The sequence below is a fragment of the Stomoxys calcitrans genome, chromosome 2 (genome assembly GCF_963082655.1).
Source record: "Stomoxys calcitrans chromosome 2, idStoCalc2.1, whole genome shotgun sequence".
Lineage (NCBI taxonomy): Eukaryota > Metazoa > Arthropoda > Insecta > Diptera > Muscidae > Stomoxys > Stomoxys calcitrans.
In genome coordinates, this window is record NC_081553.1 from 84,349,216 (window position 1) to 84,368,446 (window position 19,231).

General features: G+C 38.5%; 1 protein-coding gene across 1 annotated transcript; it reads left to right on the forward strand.

The window, feature by feature from the left end:
- Positions 1–31: 31 nt before the first annotated feature.
- LOC106081971 (uncharacterized) lies at positions 32–18,952 on the forward strand. The gene is made up of 2 exons (XM_059361520.1): positions 32–1,771; positions 18,832–18,952. The coding sequence occupies exons 1-2, from the start codon at positions 226–228 to the stop codon at positions 18,891–18,893; spliced, it is 1,608 nt and encodes a 535-aa protein (XP_059217503.1). The 5' UTR covers positions 32–225; the 3' UTR covers positions 18,894–18,952.
- The last annotated feature ends 279 nt before the right edge of the window (positions 18,953–19,231 follow it).

Here is a 19,231-nt window from a genome sequence, read left to right on the forward strand (position 1 = left end):
CGTGAAAATTGAAAACTATACAATTAGTAATTAAATTGAAACGAACGGGTATTGTTGTGCACCTCCTCAGCAGGCGACGAAGACGCGACGGTTTGTGTTGAATTAATTTTTTGTGTATTAAAGCCGCCAGACGATCGATCGGCAGGTTGTTGTGAAAGAAGATAATGTTTTAAAAAAAGCTTTAAAAGAAAAGAGTGTTGAGTGAAAAAAAAAAAGAAAACAAAAATGAAAATATTATGCTCAACTCTAGTGGGGGCCTTATTTTGTCATCTAGCGGCCATGGCATGGACCCTTCCCAAAGACATGCATTTGCAGGACCATTTAAGGCCCGTGGTAAGGGATGAGGCAAGTGCCGTAGAGGATGACAGCATAGAGCTCCCCCGCACAACGACCCTCAGAAGCACCAGTGTGACCAGTCCCACTCTAACAAATTATCTCTACTGCGAACAGGAGCAATACATCCATGAGTTCATCAATGAGTCGAATCAATCGCAAATGCTATGGGTCACCTGGAATCGTACTAAGGCTGGCGAAAATGCCGTCTTGCCCAATATGTGTTCTGTGGCCAATGGCTTGCCTTTGCGTAGACGTTGCTATGTGGTTGCTTCGCTGAAGCGAGCGCAATGGGAACCTCACGAAAACAATACCGTTATGATTCAATGTCACCGCAGTATGTTTTGTGAAGAGGAGCAATTTGAACATTTCTATATTGAGGGAGAGGATCATTTGCAGCCTCATGTCAATGTATGGAAGCGTACGAGAATCAATCAAAAGGCCACACTGAAAGATCTTTGCCTTAAGCCCAATGGATTGCCCTTGACCCGCAAATGTCTATATAATGCCCAAAGTCGCAAAGCACAATGGGCTGAAATAAAGAATTTCCAACATTTTCGTTGCCTCAGAACCACAGAGCAGCCCATCATCAGCAATGACTTAAATACTCTGCTCAGTAATGTTAGCGGCCTTTCTACAAGTCGCGCAACTGATGCTAAGAGTCGACGCGAATCTTCAAGACAACTTATAAATCTGCTTGAAAACCCGCACCAAAGAAGACTTCCTGTCGATATTCATCTAACCAATGAAATTCTCAAGGGACTAATCACCGATTTCCCAGACCCCGAACTGTCAGCAGATGTTCTGCACATCACCCACAATGTTATGGCCAGTGAGCCCAATGTTCTTTTCATGTCGGCCGAATTGAATGCCACAAATTCTCTATTGGATACCTTTGAGTCATACATGGACAATATAGGCGATAAATTTGTTAGCCAAGGCCATTGTGGGAATATGACTTTGTATACACCTCCCCCCTCTGATAAGAACTTATCAACGGCCGCGCCAATTGTGGAAGTGATCAATACACACCTTCCTATCGGTGTTTATGCTCACGTCAGCGGTAATATAAGCGTTTTCTTTGTCAACCCTCAATGTGCGGGCATATCGGGGATTGCCATATATCCCTCAAAGCTTTTCGCCAAACAACGAAATTTACAAGGGGTCAACTATGATTCATTCAATGATTTTCACTATCGTTTTATTGCCTTAAATGAATCGGCTCAGGAGTTGTTACATGACTCGGATTTACAAGTTGCCGCCTTTGTCCCCCTCACTATGTGGGAACATTTACTTGAACATTTCTCCATGATGCATCGCAGCCCTGTGCTTGTGTTTAAGGTTTATGCCCATGATGGACTTTTTGTGGAAGCCACTACAATGCGATTAAGAAAGCCGGATAGTAAAGTCTTATCAATTTCAATACCTGGTTATGAAGGTGAGTAAGGGTGAAAATAGAGAGGAATCACTTACCTAAACCTAATTATGGTTAAAACAAATCAAACATACCTGAAAAATTAAGAAAAAAAAAATTAATTTCTTTAAACAATTTTTTTTCTTTAAATTTTATCGCAATTTGCAATTTTTGTGGAAAATTTTGTCAAAAGTTGATTAGAAGCAAAGGATAAATAAAATTTTTAAATTAGATTTTCACTAAAGGTGAACATCGGAAGATACGTTCAAATCTATGGCAGTCAGGGACGTAGCCAAATTTTATCTCTAGAGAATATTTGATTGAAATTTTCCTTTTAGCATATTTATTCATTCAATCATTTATTTTTATACCCTCCATCATAAGATGGGGGGTATACTAATTTCGTCATTCTGTTTGTAACTACTCGAAATATTCGTCTGAGACCCCATAAAGTATATATATTCCTGATCGTCGTGACATTTTATATCGATCTAGCCATGTCCGTCCGTCCGTCCGTCCGTCTGTCTGTCGAAAGCACGCTAACTTCCGAAGGAGTAAAGCTAGCCGCTTGAAATTTTGCACAAATACTTCTTATTAGTGTAGGTCAGTTGGTATTGTAAATGGGCCATATCGGTCCATGTTTTGAAATAGCTGCCATATAAACCGATCTTGGGTCTTGACTTCTTGAGCCTCTAGAGTGCGCAATTCTTATCCTATCAGAATGAAATTTAGCACGACGTGTTTTGTTATGATATTCAACAACTGTGCCAAGTATGGTTCAAATCGGTCCATAACCTGATATAGCTGCCATATAAACCAATCTTGGGTCTTGACTTCTTGAGCCTCTAGCGTGCGCAATTCTTATCCTATCAGAATGAAATTTAGCACGACGTGTTTCGTTATTATATCCAACAACTGTGCCAAGTATGGTTCAAATCGGTCCATAACCTGATATAGCTGCCATATAAACCGATCTTGGGTCTTGACTTCTTGAGCCTCTAGAGTGCGCAATTCTTATCCAATTGAAATGAAATTTCGCGCGACGTGTTTTGTTATTATATCCAATAACTGTGCCAAGTATGGTTCAAATCGGTTTATAACCTGATATAGCTGCCATATAAACCGATCTGGAGACTTGACTTCTTGGGCCTCTAGAGTGCGCAATTCTTATCCGATTGAAATGAAATTTTGCACGACGTGTTTTGTTATTATATCCAACAACTGTGCCAAGTATGGTTCAAATCGGTCTATAACCTGATATAGCTGCCATATAAACCGATCTGGAGACTTGACTTCTTGAGCCTCTAGAGTGCGCAATTCTTATCCGATTGAAAAGAAATTTTGCACGACGTGTTTTGTTATTATATCCAACAACTGTGCCAAGAATGGTTCAAATCGGTCCATAACCTGATATAGCTGTCATATAAACCGATCTTGGGTCTTGACTTCTTGAGCCTCTAGAGTGCGCAATTCTTATCCGATTGGAATGAAATTTCGCACGACGTGTTTTGCTATGATATCCAACAACTGTGCCAAGTATGGTTCAAATCGGTCCATAACCTGATATAGCTGCCATATAAACCGATCTTGGGTCTTGACTTCTTGAGCCTCTAGCGTGCGCAATTCTTATCCTATCAGAATGAAATTTAGCACGAGGTGTTTTGTTATGATATTCAACAACTGTGCCAAGTATAGTTCAAATCGGTCCATAACCTGATATAGCTGCCATATAAACCGATCTGGAGACTTGACTTCTTGGGCCTCTAGAGTGCGCAATTCTTATCCGATTGAAATGAAATTTTGCACGACGTGTTTTGTTATTATATCCAACAACTGTGCCAAGTATGGTTCAAATCGGTCTATAACCTGATATAGCTGCCATATAAACCGATCTGGAGACTTGACTTCTTGAGCCTCTAGAGTGCGCAATTCTTATCCGATTGAAATGAAATTTTGCACGACGTGTTTTGTTATTATATCCAACAACTGTGCCAAGAATGGTTCAAATCGGTCCATAACCTGATATAGCTGTCATATAAACCGATCTTGGGTCTTGACTTCTTGAGCCTCTGGAGGGCACAATTCTTATCCGATTTGAATGAATTTTTGCACGAAGTATTTCGTTATGATATCCAACAACTGTGCGAAGTATGGTTGAAATCGGTCCATAACCTGATATAGCTGTCATATAAACCGATCTTGGGTCTTGACTTCTTGAGCCTCTAGAGTGCGCAATTCTTATCCGATTGGAATGAAATTTCGCACGACGTGTTTTGCTATGATATCCAACAACTGTGCCAAGTATGGTTCAAATCGGTCCATAACCTGATATAGCTGCCATATAAACCGATCTTGGGTCTTGACTTCTTGAGCCTCTAGCGTGCGCAATTCTTATCCTATCAGAATGAAATTTAGCACGAGGTGTTTTGTTATGATATTCAACAACTGTGCCAAGTATAGTTCAAATCGGTCCATAACCTGGTATAGCTGCCATATAAACCGATCTGGAGACTTGACTTCTTGGGCCTCTAGAGTGCGCAATTCTTATCCGATTGAAATGAAATTTTGCACGACGTGTTTTGTTATTATATCCAACAACTGTGCCAAGTATGGTTCAAATCGGTCTATAACCTGATATAGCTGCCATATAAACCGATCTGGAGACTTGACTTCTTGAGCCTCTAGAGTGCGCAATTCTTATCCGATTGAAATGAAATTTTGCACGACGTGTTTTGTTATTATATCCAACAACTGTGCCAAGAATGGTTCAAATCGGTCCATAACCTGATATAGCTGTCATATAAACCGATCTTGGGTCTTGACTTCTTGAGCCTCTGGAGGGCACAATTCTTATCCGATTTGAATGAATTTTTGCACGAAGTATTTCGTTATGATATCCAACAACTGTGCGAAGTATGGTTGAAATCGGTCCATAACATGATATAGCTGTCATATAAACAGATCTGGGGATTTGATTTCTTGAGCTTCTGGAGGGCGCAATTCCTATCCGATTTGGCTGCAATATTGCATGACGTATTTTATTTTTACTTTCAACAACTGTGTCAAATAAGGTTCGAATCGGTTCATAGCCTGATATAGCTGCCATATAAACCGATCTGGGATCTTGACTTCTTAACCCCTAGAGGTCGCAATTATTATCCGATATGCCTGAAATTTTGTACGACGGATCCTCTCATGACCATCAAAAAACGTGTTTATTATGGTCTGAATCGGTCTATAGCCCGATACAGATCCCATATAAATCGTTCTCTCTATTTTACTTCTTGAGCCCCAATGGGCGCAATTCTTATACGAATTGGATGAAATTTTACACAGGTCGCCAACATATAATTTAATTGTGGTCCGAACCGGACCATATCTTGATATCGGTTTAATAGCAGAGCAACTCTTTTCTTATATCCTTTTTTGCCTAAGAAGAGATGCCGGGAAAAGAACTCGACAAATGCGATCCATGGTGGAGGGTATATAAGATTCGGCCCGGCCGAACTTAGCACGCTTTTACTTGTTGGTTAATCAAACTTCGCCCACCCGGTCTTTGCATTGACATGTATACAAATTTTCAAGTTTTCATAATACCAAAATCAATATTGAAATCTAATATAATACTTTCACTAAAATAGATAACTAACAAATTTATTGAATTTAAAAAAAATGTTTTTAAAAAGTAATTGTACTTTCTTTAAAAAAAACCAGCAATTACTTTTTGGGCAACCCAATAGTAATTATACACTACACTCGGGGTAGGATGAACACTTGGTCGAGTCAATGCCTCTTTCTACTTCTTCTTATTTCACAAAGATTACGGCTTAAGCCTAGTACTGACTTCATTAACAGCGAAAATGCCTATTAAATAATTGCGAAACGCGACGAACTCTTTTCTTTGCCAGAACAAAGATAAAAGTCAAACAACAACACACAACAAAGACAACAGTGTGGAAGCAGAGTTGATTGGTGCCCATTTCGTGAGCATTTAATCACATTTGCAATTAAAATTGTGAGAAATTTATCCTGATGCAGCGACATGTCGTTACTATTTAGCTCATAGAACTAAGTACCACTTGTACGGAATGTGTTCGCATTATGTTCGTCACAATTTTTTATAGTGCATTTTGACAGTCGTTCGTGTGAAAAGTCGATGTCAGTACTAGGCTTTAAGAAAAAATCATAATTTTACCAAAAATTTCACTTTCGAGAAAACTACTTGGGATCTTAAAAAGCAAATATGTATGTATAACAGACTTTGAAGAATTCACCCAAAAATCCAAAAATTTTGTATAGAATCAATGTAATAAATCTTATTTTTCCATGCATGTCCGCCCATGACGCTGAACGCTAGGGATCGAATCTTGGCGAGAAAATCAAAAAAAAAAAACAAGTAAAAGCGTGCTAAGTTCGGCCGGGCCGAATCTTATATACCCTCCACCATGGATCGCATTTGTCGAGTTCTTTTCCCGGCATCTCTTCTTAGGCAAAAAAGGATATAAGAAAAGAGTTGCTCTGCTATTAAAACGATATCAAGATATAGTCCGGTTCGGACCACAATTAAATTATATGTTGGAGACCTGTGTAAAATTTCAGCCAATTCGTATAAGAATTGCGCCCATTGGGGCTCAAGAAGTAAAATAGAGAGAACGATTTATATGGGATCTGTATCGGGCTATAGACCGATTCAGACCATAATAAACACGTTTTTTGATGGTCATGAGAGGATCCGTCGTACAAAATTTCAGGCATATCGGATAATAATTGCGACCTCTAGGGGTCAAGAAGTCAAGATCCCAGATCGGTTTATATGGCAGCTATATCAGGTTTTGAACCGATTTGAACCTTATTTGACACAGTTTTTGAAAGTGAAAATAAAATACGTCATGCGAAATTGCAGCCAAATCGGATAGGAATTGCGCCCTCTAAAAGCTCAAGAAATCAAATCCCCAGATCTGTTTATATGACAGCTATATCAGGTTATGGACCGATTTCAACCATACTTGGCACTGTTGTTGGATATTATAACGAAATACTTCGTGCAAAAATTCATTCAAATCGGATAAGAATTGTGCCCTCCAGAGGCTCAAGAAGTCAAGACCCAAGATCGGTTTATATGACAGCTATATCAGGTTATGGACCGATTTGAGCCATTCTTGGCACACTTGTTGGATATAATAACAAAACACGTCGTGCAAAATTTCATTTCAATCGGATAAGAATTGCGCACTCTAGAGGCTCAAGAAGTCAAGACCCAAGATCGGTTTATATGGCAGCTATATCAGGTTATGGACCGATTTGAACCATACTTGGCACAGTTGTTGAATATCATAACAAAACACGTCGTGCTAAATTTCATTCTGATAGGATAAGAATTGCGCACGCTAGAGGCTCAAGAAGTCAAGACCCAAGATCGGTTTATATGGCAGCTATATCAGGTTATGGACCGATTTGAACCATACTTGGCACAGTTGTTGGATATCATAGCAAAACACGTCGTGCAAAATTTCATTTCAATCGGATAAGAATTGCGCACTCTAGAGGCTCAAGAAGTCAAGTCTCCAGATCGGTTTATATGGCAGCTATATCAAAACATGGACCGATATGGCCCATTTACAATACCAACCGACCTACACTAATAAGAAGTATTTGTGCAAAATTTCAAGCGGCTAGCTTTACTCCTTCGGAAGTTAGCGTGCTTTCGACAGACAGACGGACGGACGGACATGGCTAGATCGACATAAAATGTCACGACGATCAGGAATATATATACTTTATGGGGTCTCAGACGAATATTTCGAGTAGTTACAAACAGAATGACGAAATTAGTATACCCCCCATCTTATGGTGGAGGGTATAAAAATTACAGCTCTAATTATATCCTCCTAATGCTGGCTACATTTGTAAGGTACCATGTAAAGACTTCTCTCCAAAGTGGTGATGCGCAGCGGCACGTCGTTCGGACTCAGCAATAAAAAGAAGGACAGCACTCAGTGGTATGTGAGAAGTTTGCCCCTGTTCCTTAATGAAATTTCCATATGGACAAATTGGCACTTTATATTCTAGTCTGATCCGATTTCATCAATACATAGTGGCTTAACAATTGTGTAAAATTTTGAGATCGCTAAAAAGGGGTTGTAAGGGCTCTAGAGGTGAAAATAGGACAATACTCGTACATATAAAGGGTGACAAAATTCAGAAAAATAAGCATGAAATCTTTATTCGAATCGATAGTGGGGTCCATATAATCTAGAGTTTGAAGATTATTTCATGCAAATGTTGATCGTGACTGTACCTCATGTAGTCCATCCGCTTAGTTCAATTTTGGACTACTCTTGCCAACATTTCGGCTTGAATCTCACGAATCAATGCTTCAATGTTGTCTTCCAATGCGTCAATTGAAGCGGGCTTGTCTGTTTAGACATGAGCTTGAACATAGCCCCACAAAAAATAATCTAAAGGTGTAAAATCACACGATCTAGGCGGCCAAATGAAATAAAATTTTCACCGATCTCGAATCTCAATAAGTTTATTGTTACACGTGCTGTGTGGCATGTGGCGCCGCATGTCATGCAAGTCAAGCTCTTGCATTTTGGGCAAAAAAAAATTGGAATATCATTTTACACACACAGTTACCTTACGATCCGCATTGGCTTTGAAGAAGTACGGTCCAATGATGCCACCAGCCCATAAACCGCACCAAACTGTGACTTTTACTGGATGCTTGGTAAGCTCTTGTAATGCTTTTAGCTGATCTTCACTCCAAAATCATCAATTCTGCTTATTTACGTACACATTACGCCAAAAATTAGCTTCGTCTATAAAATGGAAGAAGCGCGCGATAAACAGACCACGCATTTTGATTATAAAATTCAATAATTTGCATTCGTTGTTGGTTTGGAAGATTCATGGTTAAATTATAGACCAAACTTAAGATGTTTGAAAGTGAAACAAAACACGAAACGTGCATGTGCCGTTTAAACCAGTGTTGCCAAAAACATAATAGCTAAAAAATCACCCTTTACTTTATTGGGTTGGAGATGAGTATGTCGATGTGTTGCAAGTGGTATTATAACATTATTATGCCTACCTCCATACCATAGTGGTGGGTATGAAAAGCCAATAACGAGGTAGAATATCAATGAACTTTAGTTATTGTCATGCCAGTAGTTTTCGAGAATTAGTTCATATAATCTATCACCTTATGGCGCTACTTTCATTACAACTAGGAAATAGTAATAGACACGTATTCAAGAAAATTAGCCATGTGTAATTCGCAATGCACATGATTCAATATTTATTTTGTAGTTATTTGTTTGTGGTTCTGGAGTGTTTTTTTTTTTTGCAAATTAAACATGCATTACATTAAATTTTTAATATGCATATTAGAGAATAGGGATTGCAAAAAGCGATATCATTGAAATCGTCCACAAAGAACGAAACAACAAAATGATTAAATTTTGATTTCGAAGAAATTAATTTCGAAAAATATTTGCATTGCTATTTTTAGATCATTGATATTTTACAGTTTGATTTTTTGTTTACTGTGCCAACTCACAACAATTTTTGTGGGGTAATTCATTAACCAATAGTCCAACAAGGTTTAGTCATGGTGCCCACATTATGTTAAACTTTGTTGAAGATAACATTTGTTAAACAAACATTGGCCATTGGAAAATAAACCTAGAGACTGGTTATTGAATATATATGTTTGTGTGTCGCTTAGAGATAAAACATTTCAAACTTGGGGATTTCTTCATAATTTATATTGTAAAACACTCTACCATAGAATAGGGCTACACCAATTTCGTCATTCTGTTTGTAATTCCTCGAAATATTCGTCTAAGACCCCATAAAGTATATATATTCTTGATCGTCATGTTATTCTCAGTCGATCTAGTCGTGTCCGTCTGTCCGTCCATCCGTCTGTCTGTCGAAAGCACGCTAACTTTCGAAGAGTAAAGCAAGCCGCTTGAAATTTTGCACAAATACTTCTGATTGTGTAGGTCGGTTGGACTTGTAGGTGGGCCATATCAGTCCATGTTTTGATATTGCTGCCATATAAAGCGATCTTGGAACTTAACTTCTTGAGCCACTAGAGGGCGCAATTCTCATCCGTTTTTGCTGAAACTTTGCATGAGGTGTTTTGTTATAATTTCCAACAACTGTGCTAAGTTTGGTTTAAATCGGTATAGCTGTCATATAATCCGATCTGGGCCTATAGGGGGCGCAATTAATATCCGATTTCAGGTTATTATTCTGTAGCGATTTTTTGGATTTTCTATTTACTTTGTACAGTCACAAAGCTTTCTTCGGGGATATTCATTTACCAGATATTAAATATTTTTTAATTGATGTGCCTACAATATATATATATGTATATATATATATATGTATACATATATATATATATATATATATATATATATATATATATATATATATATATATATATATATATATATATATATATATATATATATATATACGTGCATGTCGTTCAAAAATTAAAAGAATAACAAAGAATATGTGGTAAGTTTGGCTGAGCCAAACTTTGGATACCCACCACTATTGGAAACCAATCATCCTATTTTATTACAACTCCGTTATGATATTCATAATTATATGTAAATAGGGGCTGGTCTGGATCATATTCGATTCAAATTCCGAGAACTGTTACACAAGTCACAGTTTCAGCGAAATCAGGCAATAAATCCGCGTTTTATGGCATTAAGACCCGGAATTAAAAGATCGTTCAGTATGGCAACCATATCTTCATATACTCTGATCTGGATCATATTTTGGTCGGTTGACGGGGGGCATACTACATGTCACCCTGTCTAATTCAGGCGAAATCGGTTAATAAATGCATTTTTTACGGGAATTAAACACCATGTCAGTAGATCGGTCTAAACGGCAGCTATATCTAAATATTTTCTGATCTGAAACATATTTTGGTCAGATGTCGGCAGGCATTAAGCAACTCACTTTTTCAAATTTCTGCAAAATCGGGTAGTAAATGTAGCTTTTATGGGTTTCAGATCCTAAAGCATCAGATCGATCTATATGGCAGCTATTTCTAAATATCGTCCGACCAGAACCTTGTTTCGGTCAGATGTCGGGAGACTCAAAACAACTTTTCGTTTCAGGGAAATCGGGTAACTAATGCATCTTTCTGTCTGTCGAAAGCACGCTAACTTTCGAAGGAGTAAAGCAAGCCGCTTGAAATTTTGCACAAATACTTCTGATTGTGTAGGTCGGTTGGACTTGTAGGTGGGCCATATCAGTCCATGTTTTGAGATTGCTGCCATATAAAGCGATCTTGGAACTTAACTTCTTGAGCCACTAGAGGGCGCAATTCTCATCCGTTTTTGCTGAAACTTTGCAAGGTGTTTTGTTATAATTTCCAACAACTGTGCTAAGTTTGGTTTAAATCGGTATAGCTGTCATATAATCCGATCTGGGCCTATAGGGGGCGCAATTAATATCCGATTTCGCTGAAAATTGGCATGCCGTGTTTTATTATAATTTCCAACAACTGTGTTAAGTTTGGTATAAATCGGTCCATAAACTGGTATAACTGTCATATAAGCCCATCTGGGGTCTTGACAACTTGAGCCTATAGCGGGTGCTATTCCTATCCGATTCAAATCGGTCCATATCCTTATATAGCAGTCATATAAACCGATCCTGTATCTTGACTTCTAGAGCCTCTGGAAGGAGCAATTCCTATCCGATTTGACTGAAATATGGCATGACGTGTTCCAAAATGACTTCCATCAACTGTGTTAAGTATGGTTTAAATCGGTTCATAACCTGATATAGCTGTCGTATAAACCGATCTTGGGTTTTGACTCCTTGAGCCTCTAGACGGCGTAATTCCTATCCGATTTGGCTGAAATTTGGCATGAACAGTTTCGTTATGACTTCCAACATCTGTGCTAAGTATAGTGCAAATTGGTCCATAGCCTGATATAGGTGTCATATAAACCGATCTGGGTTCTTGCCCCCTTATAGGGCTTAATTATTATCCGACTTGGTTGAAACTTTGTACAACGGTGTCTCCCTTGACCTTCAATATACGTGTCAAATGTGGTCTGAATCGGTGTATAGCCTGATACAGCTCCGATATAAACCGATCTCCCTATTTTACTTCTTGAGCCCCTAAAGTGCGCAATTCTTATTCGAATTGGCCGAAATTTTACACGATGGTTTCTACTATGGTCTCCTTCGATCATGGTCCAAATCGGACCATTACCTGATATAGCTCCAATAGCATAGCAATTCGTATCTTATCTTTTATCCTTTGATTGCCTAAAAAGAGATACCGGAAAAAGTACTTGACAAATGCGATCCATGGTGGAGGGTATTAAAAATTCGGCCCGGCCGAACTTAGCATGCTGTTATTTGTTCAATATATTTAGACTGACAAATTAGTTGAGTGGAACAAAGGTATTTGATATCAAGGAACGTCACTTGTAGTTACCTCTAAACCGAGTTAAAGGGAGTTGTTCAAATAGTTTTGTTACGCATCTGACAGCCTGTTAAAGAGAATGACTCACACCGCTTAGGTTGAAGTTATTATTCTGCAGCGATTTTTTGGATTTTCTATTTACTTTGTACAGTCACAAAGCTTTCTTTGGGGATATTCATTTATCAGATATTAAAAATTTTTTAATTGATGTACCAACAATATGCTTCATTATCTACAGATGTCAACATTTTGTTTTCATATGCTCGCATGTCGTTCAAAAATTAAAAGAATAACAAAGAATATGTGGTAAGTTTGGCTGAGCCAAACTTTGGATACCCACCACCATTGGATACCAATCATCCCATTTTATTTATGTAAATAGGGGCTGGACTGAATCATATTCACGTTTTAAGGCATTAAAACCCGAAATTAAAAGATCGGTTTGTATGGCAACCATATCTTCATATACTCTGATCTGGATCATATTTTGGTCGGATGACGGGAGGCATAAAACATGTCACTCTGTCAAATTCAAGCGAAATCGGTTAATAAATACATTTTTTACGGGAATTAAACACCATGTCAGTAGATCGGTCTATACGGCAGCTATATCTAAATATTTTCTGATCTGAAACATATTTTGGTCAGATGTCGGCAGGCATTAAGCAACTCACTTTTTCAAATTTCTGCAAAATCGGGTAGTAAATGTAGCTTTTATGGGTTTCAGATCCTAAAGCATCAGATCGATCTATATGGCAGCTATTTCTAAATATCGTCCGACTAGAACCTTGTTTCGGTCAGATGTCGGGAGACTCAAATCAACTTTTCGTTTCAGGGAAATCGGGTAATTAATGCATCTTTTATCGGTTTAGACCCTAAATCATCAGATCGATCTATATGACAGCTTTTTCTATATATCGTCCAATCAGAACAATGTTTCGGTCAGATGTCGGGAAACTTAAAACTACTTTTTGTTTCAAATTTCAGCGAAATCGGGCAATAAATGCAGCCTTTATGGCTTTCAGACCCTAAACCGGCAGAACGGCCTATATGGCAGCTATATCTTAATATCGTCCGATTAGAACCATATTTGGGTTGAATGTCGGGAGGCTTAAAACAATTACACTATTTCAAATTTCAGCGAAATTGGCTAGTAAATGCAGCTTTTATGGGTTTCAGATCCTAAACAGGCAAATCGGTCTGTATGACAGTTATAGCTAAATATCGTCCAATTAGAACCATATTTGGGTCGTATGTCGGGAGGGTTACAACAATTACACTGTTTCAAATTTCTGCGAAATCGGAAAATAAATGAGGTTTTTATGGGCTTTAGACTCTTAATCGGCAGATCAGTCTATATGGCAGCTATATCCAAACATGGTCCGATTGAGCTCGTTCAATAACTTTCTCCTCAATTGCTCAAGTTTTTTAGGCTGTAGCGTGATTTCAACAGACAGACGGACGGACATGGCTAGATCGTCTTAGATTTTTACACTGACCAAGAATATATATACTTTATAGGGTCAGTAAATGATATTTTGATGTGTTGCAAACGAAAGGACTAAATGAATATACCCCCTGCCCTATGGTGGGGGGTATAAAAATAGGGTATTTCGTTAAAAATTAATCAGCGATAAATAAGTTGAATGGCAACGGCATGTTAGATATGAAGCAATTCACTCAACAATTTTAGTATGACGAAATCTAGACCAAAATTATGATAAAAGAATCCAACCAAATGAAAATTAGTATTGATTTTAAGTATAAATAGACTTTTCTGTTATACCCACCACCGAAGGATGGGGGTATATTCATTTTGTCATTCCATTTGCAACACATCGAAATATCCATTTCCGACTCTATAAAGTATATATATATTCCTGATCGTCGTAAAAATCTAAGACGATCTAACATTGAGCTGAAATTTTACATAGATTCTCTTTTTGTCCATAAGCAGATTAAGTTCGAAGATGGCCTACATCGGACTACATCTCGATATAGCCCCCATATAGACCGATCCTTTGATTAAGGGTCTTTGGCCCATAAAAGCCACATTTATTATCCGATTTTGCTGAAATTTGGGACAGAGAGTTGCGTTTGGTCCTTCGACATCCTTCTTCAATTTGGTCCAGATCGATCCAGATTTTGATATAGCTGCCATATAGACCGATCCGCCGATTTAGGGTCTTAGACCCATAAAAGCCACATTTATTATCCGATTTTGCTGAAATTTGGGACAGTGAGTTAAGTTAAGTCCCTCGACATACTTCTGCAATATGGCACAGATCGGTTCAGATTTGGATATAGCTGCCATATAGACCGATCCGCCGATTTAGTGTCTTAGGCCCATAAAAGTCACATTTATTATCCGATTTTGCTGAAATTTGGGACAGTGAGTTGTGCTAGGTTCTTCGACGTCTTTCTTCAATTTAGCCCAGATCGGTTCAGATTTGGATATAACTGCCATATAGAGCGATCTCTCGATTTAGGGCTTTGGGCTCATAAAAGGCGCATTTATTGTCCGATAACGCCGAAATTTGGGACAGTTAGTTAAGTTAAGCCCCTCGACATACTTCTGCGATATGGCACAGATCGGTTCAGATTTGGATATAGCTGCCATATAGACGATATCTCGATTTAAGGTTTTGAGCCCATAAAAGGCGATTTTAAGGTTCGATAACACCGAAATTTGGGACAGTTAGTTAAGTTAAGCCCCTCGACATACTTCTGCAATATGGCACAGATCGGTACAGATTTGGATATAGCTGCCATATAGAGCGATCTCTCATAAAAGGCGCATTTATTATCCGATGTCGCCGAAATTTGGGACAGTGAGATAAGTTAAGTCCCTCGACATACTTCTGCAATATGGCACAGATCGGTCCAGATTTGGATATAGCTGCCATATAGACCGATCTCTCGATTTAAGGCTTTGGGGTCATAAAAGGCGCATTTATTGTCCGATAACGCCGAAATTTGGGACAGTTAGTTGAGTTTAGCCCTTCAAATGACTTATAAGTATTTGGTCCAAATCGGAACATATTTCGATATAGCTGCTTTGGGGCATTAGGTATGTAGGTACGGATTTTGACGAAAGGTAGTTTACATGTATAAACGTGGGTCCGTGTGGAAGTATATTGTCCCAAATTTCAGCTTGATATCTTATTTTTTTTACGACAAAGCGTGATTATAGCTGAATGACGACGATGATGAATACAATAGTGTGCAGCGTTGGACGATAGCATGTCCGTTGCGCCGAGGTTAGCATGTCCGCCTATGATACTGAACGCCTGGGTTCAAATCCTGGCGACAACATCAGAAAAAATTTTCAGCGATTTGGCTGAAATTTTGCATGAAGTGTTCTGTTACGACTTCCAACAATTGTGTGAAGTACGCTCCATAACCTCACATAGCTCCCAAATAAACCGATCCCCCGATTCGATATCTTTGTCCGATTTGGCTGAAATTTTGCACATAGTGTTCTGTTATGACTTCGAACAACTGTGGTACGGTCTAAATCGGTCTACAACCTGATATAGCTCCCATATAAACCGATCTCCCGATTTGACTTCTTGAGCCCTTACAAGACGCAATTTTTGTCGAATTTGACTGAAATTGAGCAAGTAGTGTTTTGTAAAGACTTTCAACAACTGTGCGAAGTACGATCTAAATCAGTCTATAATATAGATCCCATAATATCATCATATAGATCCCATAATAGCAAGTATTGTGGAAAATTTTAGCTTTATTCCTTCCAAAGTTAGAATGCTTTTGAAAGACACACGGGCGGACGGACAGACGTACGAGCATGGCTAAATCGAGTCAGAATGTCAAGACGATCAAGAATATTAATACTTTGTTGGGGCTCAATTCAATATTTTGATACTTTACAAACTGAATGACGATATTAGTATACCCACATCCTACGGTGATGGGGGTATACTAATATCGCCATATCCGCCTATGACGCTGAACGTCTGGTTTCCGAAACTTGGCGAGAACATTGGAAATTCTTTTAGCCGTAGTTATGATACGATCGTAAATGGTAAAAATATTTCTTCCTAATGAGGTGTCGCACTGCTGCTCGCCGTTCCGACTCCGCTATAAAGAGGCCCCTTATCATTGAGCTCAAACTTGAATCCGGCACTCATTGATATTTGAGAAATATACACCTGCTCCTTAATGAAATATTCAAGGTAAATTTTCCACATCTAAATATAGGCCATATTTAAAATGAATATTGAAGAGCCTAAGACATCTCACTGTGCTAAATTTCATCGTAATTGGTTAATAGATGCGCCTTTTATGGACCCAAGAACGTAATCGGAACGTCGATCCATATGGGGTTTATATAACAGATATAATCCGATATAGCCTGCATATGAAAAATCTGTGCAAAATTTCAGCTCAACATATTTGAAAGACTGTTCCGTGATTTCAATAGAATGAGGGACGGAAAAACGTAAGGACATCACTAGATAGTCTTAGAGTTTTACGACAGGTAAAAAAGTCGGTCCATTTGGGGTTTATATCCAATATGGCCTGCCAATGAAAAATCTGTGCAAAATTTCAGCTCAACATATTTGAAAGACTGTTCCGCGATTTCAACAGACGGACGGACAGACAGGCGTAAGGACATCACTAAATAGTCTCAGATTTTTGCGACTACAAAGAATATATATTTATATCTAACAGAGTTAGAAATGGGAATTTCAATGTGTTGCAATGTGGTGGTAGGTATAACAAGTAAAAACGTGATAAGTTCGGCCGGACCGATGCTTGGGTACCCACCAATATGGATTCCGCTAAAAATTTCAAGAAGTCATATCGGGATATCGGTACCAAGATCGTCCTATATCATCATATTGACCGGTGCGAATAAAACCTAGCACTGATGTTGGGAGTCATAAGAATCAAGTCAACCAAATCAGGTGAAAAGATAGGCTTCTAGAGGCTCAAGAAGTCAAAACTGGGGATGATTTATATGGGGCTATATCAGTTTATAGACCGACTGGGATCGTTTTTGACATGGATGTTGGAAGTCACAACACAAGTCTTTGTTCCAAATTTCACCTAAATCTGACAAAAATTGTGGCTTCTAAGGGCTCAAGAATTCAAATCCGGGGATCGGTTTATATTGGGTCTATACAATAGTTTATAGACCGGCCAGGATCGTACTTGACATGGATACTGGAAGTCATAACACAAGTCTTTGTTTCAAATTTCAGCCAAATGAGATCAAAATTAGGGCTTCTAGGAGCTCAAGAAGTCAAGAATGGGTTTATAAGGGGTGCTATATCTGTTTATAGACCGAATCGGATCATTCTTGGCATGGATGCTGGAAACCATAAGACAAGTTTTTGTTCTAGAGTTCATTCAAATTGGAAGAAACTTGAGTCTCCTAGGGCCTCAAGAAGTCAAATCGGAGAATCGGTTTATATGGGGTCTATATCCAAATCTGAACCGATAGGAACCATAAATAAGAAGAATCTGTGTAAAATTTCAAGCGACTAGCTTTACGCGTTCGTTATGTTTTCGACAGACGAAAGGACGGACATGGTTAGATTGACTCAAAAAGTCGAGACGATCCAGAATATATATCCTTTATGGGGCCGCAGATCAATATTTCTAGGTATTACAAACGGAATGACTAGATCAGTATACACCCATCCTATGGTGGTTGGAAATAAAAATACCCAAATTTGAGCTTTGTTGTATTTTTGTAATAAAGACTTGGATTATGACTTCCAACAATCATTACAAGCATGATCCGAATCGGTCAATAAACAGATATATGCCCCATATAAACCGATCCCCGGATTTGGTTTCTTGACGCTTTAGAAGCCTCAATTTTTATCCGGTTTGGCTTAAATTTGAACAAAGACTTGTATTTTGACTTCCAAAATCCATGCCAAGTATGATCCGATAGGGTCTACAAACAGATATAGCCCCTATATAAACTGAACCCCGGATGTTTTTCTTCAGCCCTTTGAAACCTAAATTTTCACCCGATTTGGCTGAAATTTGGCTCAAACCCCTATATAATGACTTACAACATCAGTGTCAAGTTTTGTACGAATCGGTCAAAATGGTTATACAGGCCTTCCTAAGTACTGATATTCCGATATGACTTCTTGAGACCAAAATAATTCAAAGACAAACTCAGTTAAAAAGAGTACATTTTTAGTGAAATCCTTGGTGGTGGGTACCCAAGATTCGGCACGGCCGATCTTGGAACGCTTTTACTTGTTCGATTTAAGATGTCTTTTTTGGGATCCATTCTCATAGCAAAGCAAATAATATCCACCTGAGGTCATTTATAGCATCTATGTATGCAAATCGATCCCAAAATTGGACCTATTTTGCCAATGATATTTGGAACATGAAGTGCACTTATCGCCCCATAAATATCCTAACTTAGCGCGTATTATTTTGTTTTCTGAAAACCTTTTCTTCATAGTAGACTTTTTCTAAACCAATTAAATTTCCTCTTCTATAGCAGACTCAATTTTCCCATCTCGAAATTCCTAACATTTTGCAGACAGGCATTGTTTATAGTTGGGCGTTTAATTGGTTGGTATTCTCATATTTGATCTTTTTTGTTTAGACAATAATGAACGTTGCCAACAGCAACAACAACAACACTCAAAGTCCCACCAACAGCAGTAGCAACCTTAGTCAACCATATGTCAAGTGATCGACAACAATTTTAAAAGTTTACAGAGCGCCAAACATACGTACAACCAAGTATGCACAGACAGTGGAACGGACGGATTTACGGCCCAAACATGTTAGAACTTTATCAAGAGCCCCACACAACCACTTATCATCGACAATACATTTCGATGGATCGAAGCAAAAATGATAAGAAAAGGTGTTCTTGGTGCGGGAGGGGCCTTTTGATGAATCAAAGCAAATATGTCTCAAATGTATTCTGCCAAAACGGGCGGTGGAGGAGGAAAGGAGTGTTCGGCAGTGGACTGTTGTTAGCAGTCTTCGTGAAAATT